This window comes from Trachurus trachurus (genome assembly GCF_905171665.1).
Source record: "Trachurus trachurus genome assembly, chromosome: 20".
Classification (NCBI taxonomy): Eukaryota; Metazoa; Chordata; class Actinopteri; order Carangiformes; family Carangidae; genus Trachurus; species Trachurus trachurus.
Window position 1 is genome coordinate 24,099,313 of NC_139911.1, and position 21,553 is coordinate 24,120,865.

At 42.9% G+C, this 21,553-nt stretch overlaps 2 protein-coding genes across 2 annotated transcripts in view; one reads left to right on the forward strand and one right to left on the reverse strand.

The window, feature by feature from the left end:
- The window catches only part of tubb6 (tubulin, beta 6 class V), a 403,096-nt gene that overhangs the window by 78,140 nt on the left and 303,403 nt on the right, over positions 1-21,553 (forward strand). The gene's annotated exons all lie outside the window — the stretch shown is intronic.
- LOC311003561 (piezo-type mechanosensitive ion channel component 2-like) overlaps positions 1-21,553 on the reverse strand; it is an 82,366-nt gene that overhangs the window by 40,640 nt on the left and 20,173 nt on the right. The window contains exons 5-16 of the mRNA XM_083995328.1: positions 18,651-18,771; positions 18,013-18,229; positions 15,653-15,866; positions 12,055-12,202; positions 11,786-11,959; positions 10,891-11,005; positions 8,441-8,829; positions 5,516-5,621; positions 5,172-5,416; positions 2,838-2,986; positions 2,519-2,597; positions 2,313-2,407 (exon numbers count right to left, since the gene is read on the reverse strand). Of these exons, the coding sequence (XP_083851454.1) occupies positions 2,313-2,407; positions 2,519-2,597; positions 2,838-2,986; positions 5,172-5,416; positions 5,516-5,621; positions 8,441-8,829; positions 10,891-11,005; positions 11,786-11,959; positions 12,055-12,202; positions 15,653-15,866; positions 18,013-18,229; positions 18,651-18,771 (2,052 nt within the window). The remainder of the gene's footprint in view (positions 1-2,312; positions 2,408-2,518; positions 2,598-2,837; positions 2,987-5,171; positions 5,417-5,515; positions 5,622-8,440; positions 8,830-10,890; positions 11,006-11,785; positions 11,960-12,054; positions 12,203-15,652; positions 15,867-18,012; positions 18,230-18,650; positions 18,772-21,553) is intronic.

The following is a 21,553-nucleotide window of genomic DNA, read 5'->3' on the forward strand; positions in this document are numbered from 1 at the left end:
ATTTACATATAATGTGTATTAAAGTGTCTATTTTCATAATATAAAAAAAAAGCAAAAAACGAAAAATCTCCTTTTTGGCACTCAACGCATGGGAACGAAAAACGAGAAATTACGTGGTTGGCACTCAATGAGTTAAGAATATACTAACAATGTTGCTTACAATTAATCCCAGGATTAACTGACCCAGTTGATAATCGGCATTGTACTACAGATAGTCAATATTCAGTTTAAGCCTGGTTTGGTTTAAGGATTATTTTGGTTTAAGTGCCTCCTACAGGTCAGTCAGTAAGGTCTGAGGACTTATTGAAAAGGCCAGAGGACTAGTTGTAAAGGTCTGAGGACTAGTTGTAAAGGTCTGAGGACTTGTTGTAAAGGCCTGAGGACTTGTAAAGGTCTGAGGACTAGTTGTAAAGGCCTGAGAAATAGTTGTAAAGGTCTGAGGACTAGTTGTAAAGGCCTGAGGACTAGTTGTAAAGGTCTGAGGACTAGTTGTAAAGGTCTGAGGACTTGTTGTAAAGGCCTGAGGACTTGTAAAGGTCTGAGGACTAGTTGTAAAGGCCTGAGAAATAGTTGTAAAGGTCTGAGGACTAGTTGTAAAGGCCTGAGGACTAGTTGTAAAGGTCTGAGGACTAGTTGTAAAGGCCTGAGGACTAGTTGTAAAGGCCTGAGGACTAGTTGTAAAGGCCTGAGGACTAGTTGTAAAGGTCTGAGGACTAGTTGTAAAGGCCTGAGGACTTGTTGTAAAGGGCTGAGGACTAGTTGTAAAGGCCTGAGGACTTGTTGTAAAGGTCTGAGGACTAGCTGTTAAAGCCTGAGGACTAGTTGTAAAGGTCTGAGGACTTGTTGTAAAGGGCTGAGGACTTGTTGTAAAGGTCTGAGGACTAGTTGTAAAGGTCTGAGGACTAGTTGTAAAGGCCTGAGGACTAGTTGTAAAGGTCTGAGGACTAGTTGTAAAGGCCTGAGGACTAGTTGTAAAGGTCTGAGGACTAGTTGTAAAGGTCTGAGGACTAGTTGTAAAGGCCTGAGGACTAGTTGTAAAGGTCTGAGGACTAGCTGTAAAGGCCTGAGGACTTGTTGTAAAGGCCTGAGGACTAGTTGTGAAGGTCTCGGGACAACCTGAAGCAAAAGCCTTGGATACTTATAAAGGTGCAGAGGATTTGGGGCTTCTAGTTGTACAGGTCTGAGGTGGATGTTGAGGTCTGCTGACTTGTAAAGGTCTGGAGACTACTTGTAGCAGAGGTTAGGAATTGGTAGTAGTCCTCCAGGAAAGTGCTGCAAAGGTCTGGGACTAAGTGTAAAGACCTGTCTGACTACCTGACTAGTGGAGTAGGTCTGAGGAGTAGTTGCAATGGGCTTGGGAATAATTCACAGATCTAAACACTAGTTTTGTAGAAATTAAATTTATCTACACCAATGATATAGGGATTAGTCATAGATGTCTGGGAATAGTTGCGTTGGTTGGCCTTGTTGCAGAGGTCTGAAAAGGGTCTAGGGACTAGTTGTGAAGGTCTGAAGACTAGTTCAGAGATTGGAGGCCTGTATTCCCTGGGGGTATCAGTGAGTCTTGTCAAATCATATTAAGAATATACTAACAATGTTGCTTACAATTAATCCCAGGATTAACTGACCCAGTTGATAATCGGCATTGTACTACAGATAGTCAATATTCAGTTTAAGCCTGGTTTGGTTTAAGGATTATTTTGGTTTAAGTGCCTCCTACAGGTCAGTCAGGGTACTACGTCAGATCGCGTCTGATCACGCGAGATTTCTGGCTTGGGGGACGAGACTCTAGCGTGTCATAAGACAAATCTTTATGTGTGTGGTGCTGTATTGAGAATATCAGAGCACACCACACACAATACGATCAAAACTTATGAGATCTAGAAAATCTTTATGTGAGTACCAGGCTTTACCCAGATAACTAAGATGTATCCTGTGTATGTTGCTATGTAATACAGGCCTCTAGTTGAAAAGGTCCCGGAACTAGTTATAAAGTTCTGGGAATGACATGCAGCAGAGGACTGGGGAATAGTTGTATTGGTCCAGGAAATATCTGCAGATATCTAGGACTAATTGTCCTGGTCTTGGGGACATCTAAAGGGGTCTGAGGACTAGTTGTATAGGTCTGTGGAATTGTAGCACATTCCCGGGAGTAGCTGCAGAGGTCCAAGGACTAGTGGTTCAGGTTTGGGAATTGTTTTAGTTTAGTTTTGGGAACTAGTTGTAAAGATTTGAGGATTACTTCTCCAACCTTCTGAGAACTTTGAACAGACAGTATCAGGATATCTGAGAAGGAAGTAAATGCCTGATACCTGGTGATGGTGCTGTTGTGTGTGTCCACCACAGTCTTCAGGTCGGTCAGCTGCAGGAATGGCTCATGGAAGTAATGCAGGTGAACAATACACACCTGCAGAGCAAAGACAATATCTGTTACTGCAGGAATAACGAATACATATCTGTTTAGTTCATGAGAAACTCTATGACAAGATGTGTTCTGTAGAACTGTGTGAGTATGCACCAGTAAAAACGCAGCAGGAATGAAGATTCTAGTGAAGAGAACAGGAACCGAGAACTTCTCCAAACCAACATCCTCCAACCTGGACACACAGAGACACATCAAAGACATACTGAATTGAAAATAAGTCCAGTTGCCTTCAACTCTAGCATGTGCATCTGTGGAATGAGCAGCACAGCTAAATGAAGATAAAACAACACATATTGGCCATTTTTACACTTCTGTAGCATGTGAAAAATGATTGATTGAAATAACATTTCCAAGCTTTTTTTGAGGAGTGTATCACTGTATCAGTGTGTAGCTGATGTGTAACAGAGCGTACCTGTGTCTGCTGAGTCCAGTGTAATAACTCCAGGTGTGGAGGGATGAGGGGAATTGGAAGGTGTAGACCAGGATCAGAACCAACATGGAGTAAACCACCACAGCCACCCAGAAACTCCTGAGCATGGTCCGCCAGCGCTCATAATTCAACTATGGTGGAGACAGAGACAGACAGGTAGTCAGTGAGACAAGCATATAGAGACAGACAGACAGACAGACAGACAGACAGACAGACAGACAGACAGACAGACAGACAGGTGGTACTGTAATCCAAACCAAAAAGCAGCCCCACCCCCTTCTATAACTCTAACACAGGATTGGACGATCCACCCTGGTTGCAAACCAAGTCAGACTGTAGTTCATGTTTCAGGTACCGGTACATGCAGTTTAGATATAAGGAGTAAATGCATCAACAGTAGTCATGATACACAACGCACAATAGGTATTTTATGTCAGACAAGACATATGCTTAATTATAAATCGTTATACTCACTGTACTGTACTCTTGTTCTTCCTTATCTGACCTATTCTGACCTATACTGCCGAAGTTTGGAGGAACACATATAAAAGCACCTTACACACGATATGTGTCATGCAGAAGCGTGCAATAAGAATAGTGCATAATATATCATAGAAATACATATACATATATTTTTTTACCTCTTATTCTTAACATTGTTACTTATTTATTCTCCTAAGATTGCACTTGATCGTCATTGCCTCGTGTGTTACAAGTTTTATTTATACTTTTAGATATGAGTTACATTTGTACATTCCTACGTTCCATCATGCTACCTCTGATATGTGTGTTAGGCTGTGTGTGACTGACTGTATGTGCATGGTGGATTGTAGAAACTGAATTGCCCTGCGGGGATCAATAAAGTCTCCTGTACCTGTACCTGTACCTGTATAATGTGGGGTACCATGAACATACCAATGTATTGTTTTTCAAATCAAGAGCATTGAAATTTAGAGATCTAGTGGACTGCAAAACTGCACAATTTTTGTATAAAGCAAAGCACAATCTACTTCCAGGAAAAATCAAAAAAATGTTTGGGGAAAGAGAGGGAGGGTACAACCTAAGAGGGAGAGGGAAGTTAAAGCAACTTTTTGCTCGTACCACGTTGAAAAGTATGTGCATATCTGTCTGTGGAGTGAAACTTTGGAATAGCTTACCAGAAGATATTAAAGATAGTAAAAATGTTGCCCATTTAAAAACAATGTTTAAAAATAATATTTTTGAAAAGTACAAAATTGAAAATGTTGAGAGCAACAAAGGGAAATCATCAACTTAATTTTGCAACAAACATGAAGTTTTCTTGTTTGTTTCTGACAGTTTTTTAGCGTACGTTTTGTTTTTGAGTTGTGAAAGTTTGTGGATATAGGATGGTCGGTGAGGGACGTACTGTGTAGGTATATGTATGTGTATATGTGTGTATACATGCGCCATTCCGATCAGACTGCTTAAAGGGATAGTTCACCCAAAATTCAAATTTCACTCATTGTCTACTCACCCTCATGTCAACTAAGAGCTGTGAGAATTTTCAGAGTCCTCCGTTCCTTCTCTGAGTTACGGGGGGGTCTGCGCAGCAGTATTTGTCCATATAATGGTTGTGAATGGACACCACGTTTCTTCGTCCAAAAAGACACACCAAAAAACATCAAAATACCTCCATACTGCTCGTCTGTAATGTCCCTCTTGTATTGAAGCCCCGACATGTGAAATTGTTCCGCCGGTCAGTGCAAATCACGTGAGATTTGCACTTACACAGGCAGAGCAGTGAACTGAGACACTGGGAGCTTCCGCTACAAACAAGCTTAAAATATAGACTTATTTAATTTTTTTCGGAACAATTTCTCATGTCGGGGCTTCAATACAAGAGGGACATTACAGACGAGCAGTATGGAGGTATTTGGATGTTTTTTGGTGTGTCTTTTTGGACGAAGAAACGTGGTGTCCATTCACAACCATTATATGGACAAATACTGCTGCGCAGACCCCCCCGTAACTCAGAGAAGGAACGGAGGACTCTGAAAATTCTCACAGCTATTAGTTGACATGAGGGTGAGTAGATAATGAGTGAAATTTGAATTTTGGGTGAACTATCCCTTTAAGGTTTTTATAATGAAATGAGAAACGAGGGTGCGGCAGCTAGAAGCTTTGCTTCAGCCGCAACCCTTTTCGACCAGCTATAAAGTACTTGATACTACCTTGAATTTATTTTTTGTAGAAATTTTGATGCTGTGATCGATTAATTAATTAATTAATTAATTAATTCATTCATTCATTCATTCATTCATTCATTCATTCATTCATTCATACATGCAGTGTTACCTGGTAGAGGGCGACGCAGCAGAGGAACATGACCATGTAGATGACTTTGTAAAGGACGATTTTCCCCTCGAAACTAACAAAGAAGAACATGGTTCCACAGACGTAGATCCAGTATTTCACAAACATCCTGGTTACCACAGCAACCATAGCCTCCATCTGAACCCCTCCTCCGCTCAGCAGCAGGACTTCTTCATACGACACCTCCTCCTTTTTCTTGGACAGACCCTCGTCTGTTCCCTGACTCTCTGCAGAGTGGGAGAAAGAGTCAGACAGAGAGGTAACCATGAGAGACGGACTGCTCCATCAGATCAACAGCTGACCAGTCAGACAGACCAGTGTCTAACCTTCCATGTTGATGATGATGGTGGACAGTTGTGTGTCTGCCTGTCTGTCTTTCTTCTCAGTCACTGCCTGACGCAGCAGGAGCCAGAAGGTCAAAAGACACAGCAACTGCAACAAAATCACATTAAATGTCATCAGAAAGAGCATCTGACAACCAGATTAAACAGATTTGATTCTGTATTAGTTCATCAGAGTAACAATAGTAGTTTGACAGTAACAGTTGTACTAGCGGTAGTGTGGCAGTAGTAGAAGTAGTAGTAATAAACTTCAACTCTAGTTGGAAAAGTGTTTTAGAACACACAAACAAAATCAAAGAATGCAACAACAGGTAGCACATGTGTGATAAAAAGACAACAACATAAAATGAGCTAAACGAGCATTCAATAAAACTGAGTGAAAGATACAAACCTGAAGCTGTACAAAAGTGCATTTATAAAAATATGTTTTTACGTAAAAGCCAATATACAATATGGAAAAGAGAGCAATACGAATAGTGAACAATGCAGGTTATTATGATCACACCAATGCAATGTTCATAAAATCACAGATACTGAAATTTTGGGATCTAGTAGAGTTCAAAACCTCACAAATTCTGTATAAAGCACATCATAAATTACTTCCTGGCCATATACAAAAAAACTTTAGTGATAGAGAAGGGGGATACGATCTAAGAGGGAGATGGAATTTTAAACAGCCAATTGTTCACACCACTCTGAAAAGCATGTGTACAGTGTATCTGTCTGTGGGGTGAAGCTGTGGAACAAGTTACCTGATGAGATCAAAAAAAGTACAAATCTGGTGCAATTTAAAAAATAAGTTAAACATTTTCATTTTGGAAAGATACAGTCTTGAAGGTGGGGAATGATTTATGGGACAAATGTTAAATGTCTATTTTGCTTGGTATTTGCTGAGTATGTACATGTAGGTGTGTGTATGTGTGTGTAGATGGCATGTATGCTTGTTGTTTAAGTATAGGTACTGTATATACATATATTTACATGTATGGTGTAAAGGTTAGGGCATCTATAAGCTTGTAGCTTCAGCCCTGACCCTTTCCATCAGCCATGCAGCCCTGCTTTTAGAGGGATGTGAAACTGTTTTTTTTGTTTTTTTTGTGGCTCTATTTTTTTTTTTGATGTGCTGCAGATCGAAATAAACTCAACTCAACTCAAAAGGGATTTAAAAGAGCTTACTCTGATATCCTCAGGTACCTTTTTCAGAAAGTAAGGGCTTTAACAGAAAGAGTTTAAAGATGTTAGTCCCCCTTGGTCTTCAGCAGGACAGTTAAATGGCTAGTAGACCTTTGGCTGAAGACTTCAAGTTGTGACCGGGCTCATATGGTGACACGACCCATGTGTTTCTGCACAGAGGCATGCTGGGACAGCCGACTGGGGAGATTTTCCACAATGAACAGCCCTTTTTGGCCTTCTGTTCTACTACTGATTCTACTAGGTCTCCGACACTAAGCATCATAAAACACGGCTGGAGAGACAACCAACAGATGCAGAGTTTCTGGGTCAGGCAGCAGCATCTTTTACAACCTGATGGTGAGGTTGGTAAGTGCAGGGGCTGGTGGAGATCACGTTACATACATCTGTCTCTGGTAAGCACACGCTTTTCCATGGTTTATTAACAATGTTGTTGGCAACCAGCTAGCTAAAAACAAACAGGCAGGCAATCCCTACTTATGGAGCAGGGCGGTTAAAAACATATACTCTGTGAAAGCATAAGGGATAGACAGCTGGAATTTTGCGGGAACAGCTTCTGACAGTCAAAGTTTCCAACAGTCACACTAGAAGTAGAGATAGTTGTAACAGTATCAGACGGAGTTGCAGTGATGGTAGTAGTAGTACAATAAGAATTGCCGTGAAGGTTCTCAGTCATTGTAGTTGTTAAGTGTTGAAAGTTGAAGGCAACTGGACTGCTTGAAGTTCTTGAAGACGTTTCACCTCTCATCCAAAAGGCTTCTTCAGTTCTAAACACCAGTGTGAGAAACTCAGGTATTTACCTCCACCGACACATGGCACAACATAGAAGAGCCAACTCAGCAGGACAGGACTCAGCAGTACACCTACACCTCAAGGAGAAAGACACTCGTTGGAGGATACCAATGTCCACATTTTGGACAGGGAGGACAGTTGGGTGGTTTGAGAGAGGAGTGAAGGAAGTCATCTATGTCCACTTGGAAAAACCTTCCTCAAACAGAGGTGGTGGTTTAAGACGCCATCTGTCAGCTACATACAATGCTGTGTTGGGACCCTCCTCAGAAAACTTAAAGGGATAGTTCAACATTTTGGCAAATTCTCCTACCACCATAATCCCTATAGTCATAGCAGTAGGTTCATTACCTTATATTATTGGTGCATGTTGTTTTGAGATTTATTCACGAGGAAGAGACGTGAGCTGCTCAGCCAACACAATGGAGGTGAATGGTACAGGTTCCCTGTCCCTAATCAAACTCATCAAATACGCAATCCAACAACTCTAATACTCTGGTGGACAAGTTGTGACCTGCACATTCACCACGCTATGAGATAATCATGTATAATTATGTAACATTACGACACATGAAGCAAAATAGCGTGGCAAAGGTGATAAATGGTGATGTGCAGTGTATCTGTAGTGAGAGGTGACTTTTTTTCAGACTATCTTTCTCTTATGAATAAAAGATCATTTTATTAGGTCATAATTTGTCTGTAGCTCATTTTTGATTTAAAAAGAATCGTGAGAAAATCGTAATCGTGAATCGAATTGAATCGTGAGTTGAGTGAATCGTTACATCCCTACACACTGGTCTTGAAGAAGCTGAAGAAGCCTTTTGGATAAGAGGCGAAACGTCTTCAAGAACTTCAAGAAGTCCAGTTAACTACTACAAGCAGTAGTAGTGACAACAGTAGCAGTAATAGTAGTGGGAGTAGTGGTGGTACCTTGGAGGCGAGCTCTCTGCAGGGATCATCTTTTCTGGGGAACAGTCCAGGGACTTCCTCTACTGAGGGGAAACTGTAGACGTATTGCAGGATGACCAGCAGGTTACCATAGGCAACCAGCCAGCGTGACGACATCAGCGTGTACCGTCGGCGCTCTCGCATCATCCAGAGGACACAGGACCACAGCAGCAGAACACACGTCATCCAGGACACGTATGTGATGGACCAGGCCATCATGGCCATCAGAGCGCAGATGTAACTCTGTTTGAGGAGGAAGCTGAAGGCCAGAGAGGCAGCGCTGAGCCCCCCCTCCTCCTCCCTCACCCCCTCCCCCTCCTCCTCCTCCTCTTCCCATCCGTCTCCTTCAAAAACACAGGTCTCCAACGTGTCTACAGCATCACACACACACACACACACACACACACACACACACACACACACACACACACACACACACACACACACACACACACACACACACACACACACACACAGAAGAACAGCATCACACACAAGGTCATGAGGTTAAAGGGATAGTTCCACATTTGGCAAATTGCCCCATTGCCATAATCCCTATAGTCATAGCAGTAGGTTACCTATATTTGTCGGTGCAAGCTATTTTTAGAACAGCGGAGCAGAGCCGCCAGCTGCTCAGAGCTACGCTACATAGGCCCATGGGATTTCTTGGTTTCCCTCAATTAGAGGTAAATTCATGCAAAACCGCTGATGCGTGTTGCCTTCAGGGACAGTTTTTCATCAAGCAGTCTCTGTATTTCCCACTAAAACAACTCTGTCTAGCAACTTTCTGTTATTATCTCATAGCGTGGTGAATGTGCAGGTCACAACTTGTCCACCAGAGCGTTGTGGAGTTGTTGGATTGTGTATTTGATGAGTTTGATGAGGGAAACCAAGAAATCCCATGAGCCTCCGTAGCGTAGCTCTGAGCAGCTCACGGTACTGCTCCGCCGTTCTAAAAATAGCTTGCACTGACAAATAATGGTAACGAACCTACTGCTATGACTTATAGAGATTATGGCAATGGGCCACTTTGCCAAAATGTTGAACTATCCCTTTAAGACCAGAGATCCATCAGTTCTCCAACACACCCTCCAGGGTCTGTTGACATTTAAACAACAGGCCACACTGAGGAATCAGCAGCTGGAGGGAGGTAGGGGGAAGACATTGATGACATCATACATTTGTCAATCATCCCCATGTTTTTGACTTGACTTTGGCTTTTTTAATGCTGCTCAGCTCCGCTTAGTTTTAGCTAAGAAACGTTAATTGTACCTCAGTTTTCATGCCACAGTACTGACAGGTTGCTAAGTCTGCTTTGTTTTCTCTGGACTTTATCCTATTTGTCCCTTATTCTATAATGATACCACCCACCGTCTCTACCCTCATTTGTTTTGATGCCATCAGGAAGGAGGCTCAGGGTTTTTCTTAGCTAAAAGCAGGGTACAGGAAGTCACCTCTGCCATCTGCAGTGGACATCCTGAAGAAGAGCTATTTAAGGGACAACAAGGAGTTTCTCCAGCGGCAGAAGGAAAAATTCCGCAACAATAAAAAAGTCTCATATTAATGTGGATGAATCTACGTTACCACTTGTTAATGGGCCCATTTTCGATAAATATATCGTTTGTCTCTATCGTTATTTTGTTATTATTAGTGGTGGTGGAAATGCTGGGCGAGCCGACCAGCGTTTCTTTACTTTCGGTTTCGTGGCGAGTCATGAGAAAAACGCCGCCGAATCTCCGTTTATGGTGGGAACTACGACGGTATGTGATCGTCTTCCAACCTCTGACTTTAATTCTTGATGAATGAAAACATGAGTCTGTCTTGCACCGGTCAAAGAATTTCACGGTGCGCGGAGGCTCATAAATGTCCATAAAACTCCTTGTTGTCCCTTTAAATGATCTCTGAGCCAATGGAACTGCTGCTGTTGTTTCTATATATGATAATGTATTGTTGTATTTCATGCGTTTATTTGTTTTTGTGCTGGTTGCATCCAGTTGTTGTTGTCTGCTGACTGTCAAGTTGTTAAAGGCAAATTTCCACAGTATTTTAAACCATTGGACAATAAAGTCTTCTTATCTTATCTCATATTATCTTTGCTTATCTTTCTCATAAAAACACAGATCCAGCTCAGCTTCATTTTACTTGTACCTGTCTGTGCCTCATTGTACTTGACTGTACTTAGCTGTAACTCACCACCTGTCTGTACCAAACTATATCTGACTTTAACCGTCTTTACTTCCTGTCTGTACCTGTCTGTACTTGACGTACCTCACTGTCCCTGCCTCCAGAGGAACCACCACCTCAAAAACAGAAAGGTGACATTTATACGTGGCGAACAAACTCACTGTTAAAGCAAGACTCAGTGACAGTCATTACCATTTCTATTTCAACGTTGGCCTTTCACTCTGCTGGGATTCAAACCACCGACTCACCTGATTGGCTCAGAGAATAGTGCGGTGTGGAGGAAGCATCCAATCCCAGGGCAGTGCTTTGTGTGGGCGGGGCAAAAGAGTCAGACGGGCTCTCATTGGTTGATGACAGCAGTACCTAGTGAACAGACACATTTTCTGTGATTACAGCTGATTAAAGACACAATCAGACAAAACCTGGAGCAACAGCAAAGAGATTTACAAAAATCAGACTTTTTCTTAAGTGAAAATTAAAATATTATCAAAAAAGTGTTTACAAAAAGTTGGGATGCTATGGAAATATGGATAAGATAGAATGTGATGATTTGTAAAACATTTAAATCCAATATTCAATTGAAAAAAAACACAAAGACACAAATCAAATGTTGAGTCTTTTCTATGTTTTTATGAACACAGAACAAAGCAGCCCAATATTATTCTTCCAATGTTGACCCTTGCATGCTGTGATTTCCTCAGATTCTCTGGATCTTTCATTATTTTATTTATATTATGAACTGCAGACAATGAAATCCAAAATCCATTTCATTTGAGAAATATTATTGTTAGATTGTTGCATCAATTGTCAAACAAAGTCTTGGTGAACTCCCTATTTTGACTTCAGAAAGATTCAGCCCCTATGGGATGTTGCCAGTTAACTTGATTAATTGTGAGATGTTCCAAAACATAATCTCTTCAAACATTTCACAACTTTTCCACCCTTTCGGTTTCCACCGCCCCAATATTTTTTTTAAAACGTGTTGCTGCCATCAAATTCAAACAGGAATATAATTTTTAAACAGTGAAACCATCAGTTTCTACATCTGATATGTGTCTTTGCGCTATTTTCAATAGTCTACAGTTGACCCAACTTTTTTTGAAACACGCACACACACACAAAGATATATATTGTTTTTCTTACATCTTGGCAGTCAGGCTGTTGGTGAGCTCTCCTCCACAGCTCTCGCCGTCTGTCTGCTGTCATGTCCGGGCTGACCTCATCACTCAGGTTGGTGGTGGCAGTGATGATGTCACAACTTGCTCCGACCGTAGACTCCATCCCCTCGTTGTCCAACCCCTCTTCACCAGTGATCAACTGAAGAAACATGTAAAAAAGCATCAGCCAACCAGAAAAACACACTGACTACAAAAAATCATCTCACGACCAGTGATTCATGACAACACACTCACATTATTCCTCCACAGACTGGCCACTGTGTGATAGAGCAGCAGCAGCATCAGTGGACTGCTGAAGTGAAACCAGCTGAGCTCAGGGTTCACCTGCAGCCTCCAGGGGACGGCACAGTCCACGGACGCCACCGACACCAGGCCAAACACACTGCAGGAAACACCAAGAATCATCAGCAGTAGTTGTAATCAACTAGAAAATGCATTTTCCAGAGGGAAATGCGTGTGAATGCTGAAAGCCATTGCACAAAGAGTGCAAGTGGTGATGCAACATGCAAAGACATGACAGAGGCAGGAATCGAACCCATGACCTACTGAAAACAGGAAGTAACTCTCCAGTGACAATTATTTGATTTATATGACATTTTCATTGCATGATGTGGTGGCTCCACACAAATGAGAATGCATAACATGCAGTGCATCTTATCTGCTGACACATGGTATATAGTCCAGTAATTTTAAGCCAAAAAAAGGGGTCAACGTTGAACAAATTGCAAAAGAAGCGAAATCAACTGATCTTGTATCCTGACTGTGTCCTGAATGAGGGAAAAAAAGCCCCGAAGAATCCCATTAGGGGAAAGTTTTGAAAAAGACCCAAATATAGCCCATTCATACGCCTATTAAAGCAGAAGTGAGTGATATATTTGTGTTAATATAAGTCTTAAATAGTTATATCTTCCGACAGCAATCACTTACATAGAGTGTTTGGACTGAAACACGGGTCTCTCAGTCCCTCTGCTCTGCTCTGAGCCGAAGAGAAAACATTTATCGTATCCTACAGTTTTTATCCAATGAGGAGAGAGAACGGCATGCAGGGCTGTGTGTGCAGCCAAGGAACGCCGTGAATGTGGCGACGTAGCGACGAGGACTGTTATGGTGCGTTCAAGGAAACTCGTATTTTTCCGACCGTGAAGTGGTACCAGTTCGATCTGGTACGAGTTCACCGGTCGGAAGTTACGAGTGGCCGTTATAGTGACTTTCACAGGTAAAACAGGTCGGAAAAACACGAGTGGGTTGCCTGGAACGCTACAAAGGCGTAAGTTGTGACTTGAAGCTGTAATTTACGATTTCAAAAGCCTGCCTGGAACGCAGCATTAGCGAAAACGACCGGATCACTCACTTCTGCTTTAATTATTTTTCTCACGTGAATAGGGTAAAATTTTTAACCTTTAGATATCTCCATGAAAATTACTGAGTTGATTACTTACATTAAGACAAACAAAAAATGTATTACAAGTTTTTTGAAATTCTTTGTTAACATGAGCAAATTTGCGTAAGTTTGCATAAATTCCACCGTTTTGACGGCACATGTATAAAGGTGCTGTGGTGGTACCAGCTTGAAAATTGGAATGAGTTGACTCCATCCGTCAACCGACAAAAAAACACTTTAAATTTCAAGATGACTGCAATTTTTCAAGAATCCGATGCTGTGGGAAGCACTCGTTTTACATGGTAGCCTAAGCACCCTAGCTCATTAAAGCTACAGTTGGTAAGCTGACGAAAGTGAAAGTAAACTCCGTGACTTGGTCCGAAATTTCAAGACAATACACAGGTCCCTTTATGAACCTCTGGAGTCAACCCATTCCAATTTTCAAGCTGGTACCACCACAGCACCTTTATGTATACATGTGCCGTCAAAATGGTGGAATTTATGCAAATTTGCTCATGTTAAAGAGGAACTAAACCCCTAAACCACTTTTTTCTGCTGAAAACAAATGTATTTGGGTATGAAGTAGTGTTGTTGATTGATTCTGGTCCAACTTTTGACATTTTAGTCAAAATATTTCAATTTGTTGTATTTATTAGTAAAAATGTAGAGTGACTGCCCTCTATGGGTTGAAACACGGCTATTACAATCAAATTTTTCTATTGGCTGAGTTGGAGGCAGATGACGTTTTGGAGGCAGCTTTCGTCACCGTCCACCAGCTCCCCGACCAATCAGCATCGGGTGCTGCCTGCCGCTAACGGTTGCTAGGCACTCAAGCTGCTCTGCTGTGGCTAACGGCTGCTAACAGCTCCGGCGTCCTCTCCTAGTAGTGTCCACGCTACTAGTGCTGTCAGAGTCGCTCGTTAGTAGCTCGTTAGCGCTATATCATGTGTGTTTATTACTTTTTTTTCTCTTTTGTGTGATTTCGCGGGTGTGAATGGGGCGCAGGGGGGAGGGGGGGATCGGAGAGTGCTCCTGGAGTCCCGCCCATAATCAAGGCATTTTTTTAATTTCCAGCTTAGAGCACGTCATCCAAAACGGAGGGGTTTAGTTGCTCTTTAACTCATTGAGTGCCAACCACGTAATTTCTCGTTTTTCGTTCCCATGCGTTGAGTGCCAAAAACGTAATTTTACGTTTTTTGCTTTTTTTTTTAATTATGAAAATAGACACTTTAATACACATTATATGTAAATTTGGGGACTCTACGACGAGGAGAACTGAAATAGATGACGATCAAAGTCACATGACAGCTCATGATCTGGAAGTTTTTTATCATAACTCGGCTTCTGCAAACGGAGTTCTGCATGCAGATGCTCTCACCGCTCTCACCCGCGAGGCTGCAGCAGCTCGGAGCAGAAACAGGAAGCTCTCAGCCGACAGTCCGCCCGGTCTTCATCTGGAGCAACACCGTGTCCTCCCCAAAGTCCTCCCGCGGTAAAATCTGATGGTCTCTGGGCCAAAGCAGACCGGCATCACCGACCCGTACCACAGAAGGACCGCGACCACCGGCGGGACCGGTCTTTCCGAGCCGCAGTGGCCGACAGACCCTCACGTTCCGCGGGGAGAAGCTGTGACACGGCACGGTGCGTCTGTGTTATTGTTGTTTAGTGGCGCCCCCCCCGCCCCCGATGGTGGTTTTGTGAATAGAACAACAATTGTTGTATATATTTATCTCATACGAGCCCTTTGATCCAGAAATGCGAGTGTGAGAAGAGCGACAGACACAAACAGAGCAGCTTTCATAAAAGACGCTCTATCTCCTTTTCTAGAAAAAAAGGAGGGATTTTGGTGAAACCCAGCCATGTTTAGCTTGACTTTTCTCAGGAACAGAGGCACGTAGAAACAAACGGTTTGTGGTCATTTGAAGCATTAAGTTAAACCTTTCAATTGAGCCACAATTTGTGTTGGTGGCAATAATATAGAATACACTGTGGCTCTACAAAAATCGTCAAAAATGGTCTAAATTGCCGGTACACTTGACTAAAACTTTGGAAAGGAGCGCGGCACTCAATGAGTTAACAAAGAATTTCAAAAAACTTGTAATACATTTTTGTTTGTCTTAATGTAAGTAATCAACTCAGTAATCTTCATCTTAAGGTTAAAAAATTTTACTCTATTCACGTGAGAAAAATAATTAATAGGCGTATGAATGGACTATATTTGGGTCTTTTTCAAAACTTTCCCCTAATGGAATTCTTCTGGGCTTTTTTTCCCCACATTCAGGACATGTTGAGGATACAAAATCAGTTGAGTTTGCTTCTGTTGCAATTTGTTCAACCTTTTTTCATAAAATGACTGGACTAATATGCAGGCCGTGCTAACACCTCGCACCCACAGCCTGGTGGTCACCACCAGGCGCTACTGCTTTGACCGGACTGCTGGTTGTGTGTTACCTGGCCGACGTGCCATTGGGCGGCCATGCCTCCTGCAGAGAGGGCAGCTGGTAGCAGTAGAGAAGCAGGAAGTGGGAGGCAGAGTAGGCCAGTGACATCATGGACACACACCTGAAGAGAAGGGGTGGGACCTGACCTGACCAAGACCACCAGGTACACAACACCTGGAAACAGAGCAGGTAAGGGAGGGAGGAGAGAGAGGGGAACATGATACCTGGAGGGTAGGGGGGTGGGGGGGTCACAGAGACAACATGTTAGTTCTTAGATTTGAAGGATCTGTCCTTATATGAATATGTTCAGCAGCTGATGCTGCTCATTTCATTCAACACCGTGTCTTCATCAGAACATGAAATCACTGGGAGAGTTTGCAGCAGAGTGTGAAGGGACCAGAATGAGAGTCAGAACCTCCAACTCTGAAGCACTGGCTCTAAGCTCCAAGACTCTGAGTGTCTGAGGGTCAGTTACTGCCCCAAGCGGACAGATTCAACTCTAGGTTTCGCTCACAAGTGAGTTGATGATGGAGCAGGAGAACAACAGACAAATCAGTGCAGCGTCAGTGATGTGGACAGTGTACCAGACCACAGTCTCCATTTACCAGTCAATCTCTGTTCCAATCCTCCTCATTGGTCATGAGCTGAAATTCATGCATTCTCTTGTGTGCCCTGCTTTGGAGGTTTTCTGGGCATATATAACTGGGAGGAGTCCCTACAGACCCAGAGATCACTGGAGTGACTATAGCTCTTATCTGCAAGTCAGATTGTGGGGACTCAGTTTGTTGGACTGAATTGCTTTAAGATGCAAGTATTGAGGAAGGTTAGGAGTATCTGTTTGGACGGTGACCATCCTCTTAGTTCTGAGTATGTTTGGTTACCATCTGCTGTGTGCCTAAGGTGAAAAAGAACATCCATTCATCCCCACTTCCATTAGGGGACTGAACCTAGTTGAACAGGGACGATGAGGATGATCTCTTACTGTGGCTGAATACTTCACTTGCCATTGGTTGCATTGCTGTTTTTATAGTAGGGCTGTGATTCATTTTATGTGTGCTGAAATAAATGTATTGTTGTTTATACTACTACTGCAACCAAATCGCCCAAGTTGGGACAAATCAACTATACTTGACTTGACTTGGCCTGGGAAACCTGATCCCACTGCAGGATAAAGATGGATGGATGGATGGATGGATGGACGGATGGACGGATGGACTGATGGACGGATGGACAGACGGACGGATGGATGGATGGATGGATGGATGGATGGATGGATGGATGGATGGATGGATGGATGGATGGATGGATGGATGGATGGATGGATGGATGGATGGATGGATGGATGGATGGATACATGGACGGATGGATGGACGGATGGATGGATGGATGGATGGATACATGGACTGATGGACTGATGGACGGATGGATGGATGGATGGATGGATGGATGGATGGATGGATGGATGGATGGATGGATGGATGGATGGATGGATGGATGGATGGATGGATGGATGGATGGATGGACGGATGGATGGATGGATGGACTGATGGATGGATGGATGGACTGATGGATGGATGGATGGATGGATGGATGGATGGATGGATGGATGGATGGATGGATGGATGGACTGATGGATGGATGGATGGATGGACTAATGGATGGATGGATGGGTGGATGGATGGATGGATGGATACATGGACGGATGGATGGACGGATGGATGGATGGATACATGGACGGATGGATGGACGGATGGATGGATGGACTGATGGATGGATGGATGGATGGATACATGGACGGATGGATGGATGGATGGATGGATGGATGGATGGATGGATGGATGGATGGATGGATGGATGGATGCATGGACGGATGGATGGATGGATGGATGGATGGATGGATGGATGTAATGGATGGATGGATACATGGACGGATGGATGGATGGACGGATGGATGGATGGATGGATGGATGGATGGATGGATGGATGGATGGATGGATGGATGGATGGATGGATGGATGGATGGATGGATGGATACATGGACGGATGGGCGGATGGATGGATGGATACATGGACGGCTGGATGCTACTGCTTAGTACAGGTCACTGATTACAATGTTTCCAGGGTAACATTGGTCTTGGGCTAAAAATGAGGCGGGCTTCATTCTTGTGGATTCATCTGAGAGCAGAACTAACACTGGACCAACTGCAGGATCAGAACCACTGGACCTGAAAAGATTCCCTCTCAGGCACTATAGACTCTGGAGTGAAAGATACAGGTTGATATTCAGTAACGTGGACCTGAGTGAGCTGTCCTCAGTGTTTCTGTCAGGCTGCTGAGAGGAGATAGAGGTGTCAGTTCTCTACTGGTTACCTGCAAGACCAAGTAGAGTCGTCAGCAGCACCTTCCCTCCAGTCGTTGTGATGGTTCCCACCATCTGCCTGCTTTTATAAACCAGTAACTCCAACTCCACCAGAAGTCTGTGTCTGCTGCTTTTCTCCTCCTCCTCCTCCTCCTGTTCTTCTTCCTCTCCAAGCACTGAGTCCCTCTCAAACACCAGCTCCTCCTCCTGATGCATCGCCTCCTGCTCCTGCTCCTCCACCTGCTCCTGCTCCTCCTCCTGCTGAGACTGGAAACAGGAGAAATACCAGTTGCAGTTAAGATAGCATCCCATTAAAGACACAGTGCTGTGATGAGGAGGAGGGGTAGGAGGCTGCTGTCTGCTGATCTGCTTTCATGTTAACAAACAGACTCCGACAGTACGAATAATAAACAGGCTGAACCTGAAACCTAATCATTATACACTCTGTGTGTGTGTGTGCGTCTTTCTCTGTGTCTGTGTGTGTCCCCTAATGCAGCCCCATAATAAGGTTACAGTTAATAAATAGCTTACTGAGTTACACAGTAATAGACAATAAATCTCATTAAGAAACAAGAGGAGATGACTTAACAAGGTTACACCTGCTTCATTAGTGCATGTGTGTCTGCATGTGTGTGCGTGTGTGCGTTACCTGTGTGTGTGCGTCACCGCTTGGTCTCCCGATCAGCCTCCAGGTCAGCAGACTGACAAACAGCACGCCGATATCCGGAAACACCTGTCTCACTGTTGAGCCCGCATCACTTCCTGTCAGGCTGAAACAGACAGAGAAGAGAAACAAAAAGCAGCTCAGTGTGTTTCTTCATATTATTAGAGACAGAGTCTTTCAGACAGATGTCGGGGCGGGCCAGTTGTTGGGTCGGACCTATGGTGGCCCTGAAGGGTCATGGTAGTGTGACGATGAAATATGAAGAAAATAAAAGAGCTACATTTTCACATTTGTGTACTTATTAGATATGAAGCAAATCCGACTTTTTCAATGCGACACCTGGTTTTACTGGCCGATATATATCTGATACTGATCCGATTGTGTTTTGCAATGCAATCACCAGCCCTTGCAACGTTTCCTCTGCTGACATCACAAGTAGCCTTTGAAATGGTTCGTGTTGCAAGCGTGAAATACTTCTAATACTGACTTTTTGGCTTGCTCCATGTTATGTTGTGTTTTGTCTACCGTCAGGCTGTGTGTGCGTCTGACATGTGATGTAGCATGCGTCACAACCATAGAATCAAAGTGGATTGATTGGCGTCATCATGTATCAGCCTCATTATGTGACACCTGATCTAGTTATTTAATCAGTATCTGGGCCGATATCTGATCTTATGATCGGATTGGTGCATTCCTAGTTCTTATACAACATTAAATACACTTTGGTGTATGTCCGTGACTTTATACATAAATAATGAGTAATGATACAGGAATTACATTTTATTAGGTGCACCTGTTCGACTGTAAGTGCAAATATCCTCTGACCAATCACACGGCAGCAACGCTGTTATTCCATCAAATTGTGTTAGCCATATCTCTACATGCTCAAATACACTAGGGCTGCCCCCAAATAGTCGACCAAGCACTGGTCGACCAAAAAATCATTAGCCGACCAAGATTTCATTGGTCGATTGGTCGTAGGGGGAAAAAAACAAACATTTGGAGCCGTGTCTTGTCAAAATTATGTCAAAATCAATATGACTGAACTGTATATGAAAGGCTATAGGGCTTTTAATTTGAAGGGCCAGATACAGGAAGTCGTGACACGCACTCGCTGTCAGTTTTTTGTTGTTGTTTTTTACAAGGCACTGCAGGTCTCCCTCTTTTTTTTTTTTCAAAAGCGACTTTTACCGATCATGTTGTTACAGACGTTTCGATTAGTCGACTAATCACCATAAATGACAACTACTGGTCGACCAAGAAAATCTTTAGGGCAGCCTTAAAATACACTAAGAAATGTGGTTGTGTGGATTGTGTGTGTTTTTCAGAATCTGCTGATCTACTGAGGTTTTCAAGCGCAGCCATCTCCAGAGTTTACAGAGAAAATATCCAGTGAGCGTTAGTTTTGATAGCAAAAATGCCTTGGTGATGCCAGAGGTCAGAGGTATGGGGAAAAGAATCTCTGAACACACACAACACGTTGAAGCTTGAAGCAGATGGGCTACAGGCTGAGCTCCACTGCTGTCAGCTAACAGGAAGCTAAGGCTACAATTAACACCGGCTCACCAAAATTAGAAGGTTGTAAAAAAATGTTGGCTGGTCTGATGAGTCTCCTACAACGTTATGAAAACATGGATCCATCCTGCCTGGTTTCATGGTTCAGGCTGCTGCTGCTGCTGGTGTTACAGTGTGGGGGATATTTTCTTGACACAGCTCTACATTGATCTGACTGAGCCTCAGTGACGTAGGTTAATGGATAGATACCTTCAATAACCTTTCATTGAAAATATCATTTCTGACAACACATAAACATTATTTACAGTTATATGGCAACAACATTTCTACTCCTTCTCAAACTTCCAACAGCTAACGTTCGACCCTGGCATGCCTTGTCCCCGGTTAAGGAGGACTAATTATATTGATGAATGTTAAACAGACAGCACCAGTTAGCAAACAGAACTGTGTATCGTCGTAATAAACATCACAACCCTCTGCAGTGAATTCACAGCAGCACCAACATTCTGATGAATACGATCTGTTGATTCAAGAGAGAAGCCGGCGCTGGCTGCTAAGAACAGCATGTAAACAACTGCTGAATCAGGCCAAGTGGCTAAAAGCAGCAGAGAGCTCTGAGTGCTGGTCCTGGAGCAGTGGGGGGGAAGTTGAGGTGAACAGCAGGTTAGTTAGTCCCTGTGTTCAGACAGAGCAGCAGCGACTATGGCAAGCGGATTTAACATTTAAAAGCTAAGTTTGACTCTCCGGAATTAACATTGTAGATATCAACAACAGCTTTCTGACTAGTCGTAATTACATTTTGAATAGTTGGATTTTTTATTCAAGATATCTGTAATTCAGTTTTGCCTCTTGTCAAAAAGAACATTTCAGATATCCGCAACTACATTCTTCCTAGGACAAATGACGTCACTTTTGCCATTCATGTGTATGGGGTTTGTCATTACAGATATCTACAATTCAGTTGCAGATATCCGCTATGTGAATTACAGATATCTGTAACTGAATTACGACTAGTACTAATTCCAGTTTGAGATATCTACAACGTCATTTCGCCTAGTCAAAACTTAATTTAAGATATCTGAAAAGGGACATGTAGATATCTTAAATTGAGGTGAATTAAAGATATCTTGAACTGGAATTATGACTAGTCAGAATCAAATTGTAGATATCTCAAACTGGAATTAGTACTAGTCGTAATTCAGTTACAGATATCTGTAATTCACATAGCGGATATCTGCAACTGAATTGTAGATATCTGTAATGACAAACCCCATACACATGAACGGCAAAAGTGACGTCATTTGTCCTAGGAAGAACGTAGTTGTGGATATCTGAAATCACAATTGTGGATAGGAGGAACGTAGTTGCAGATA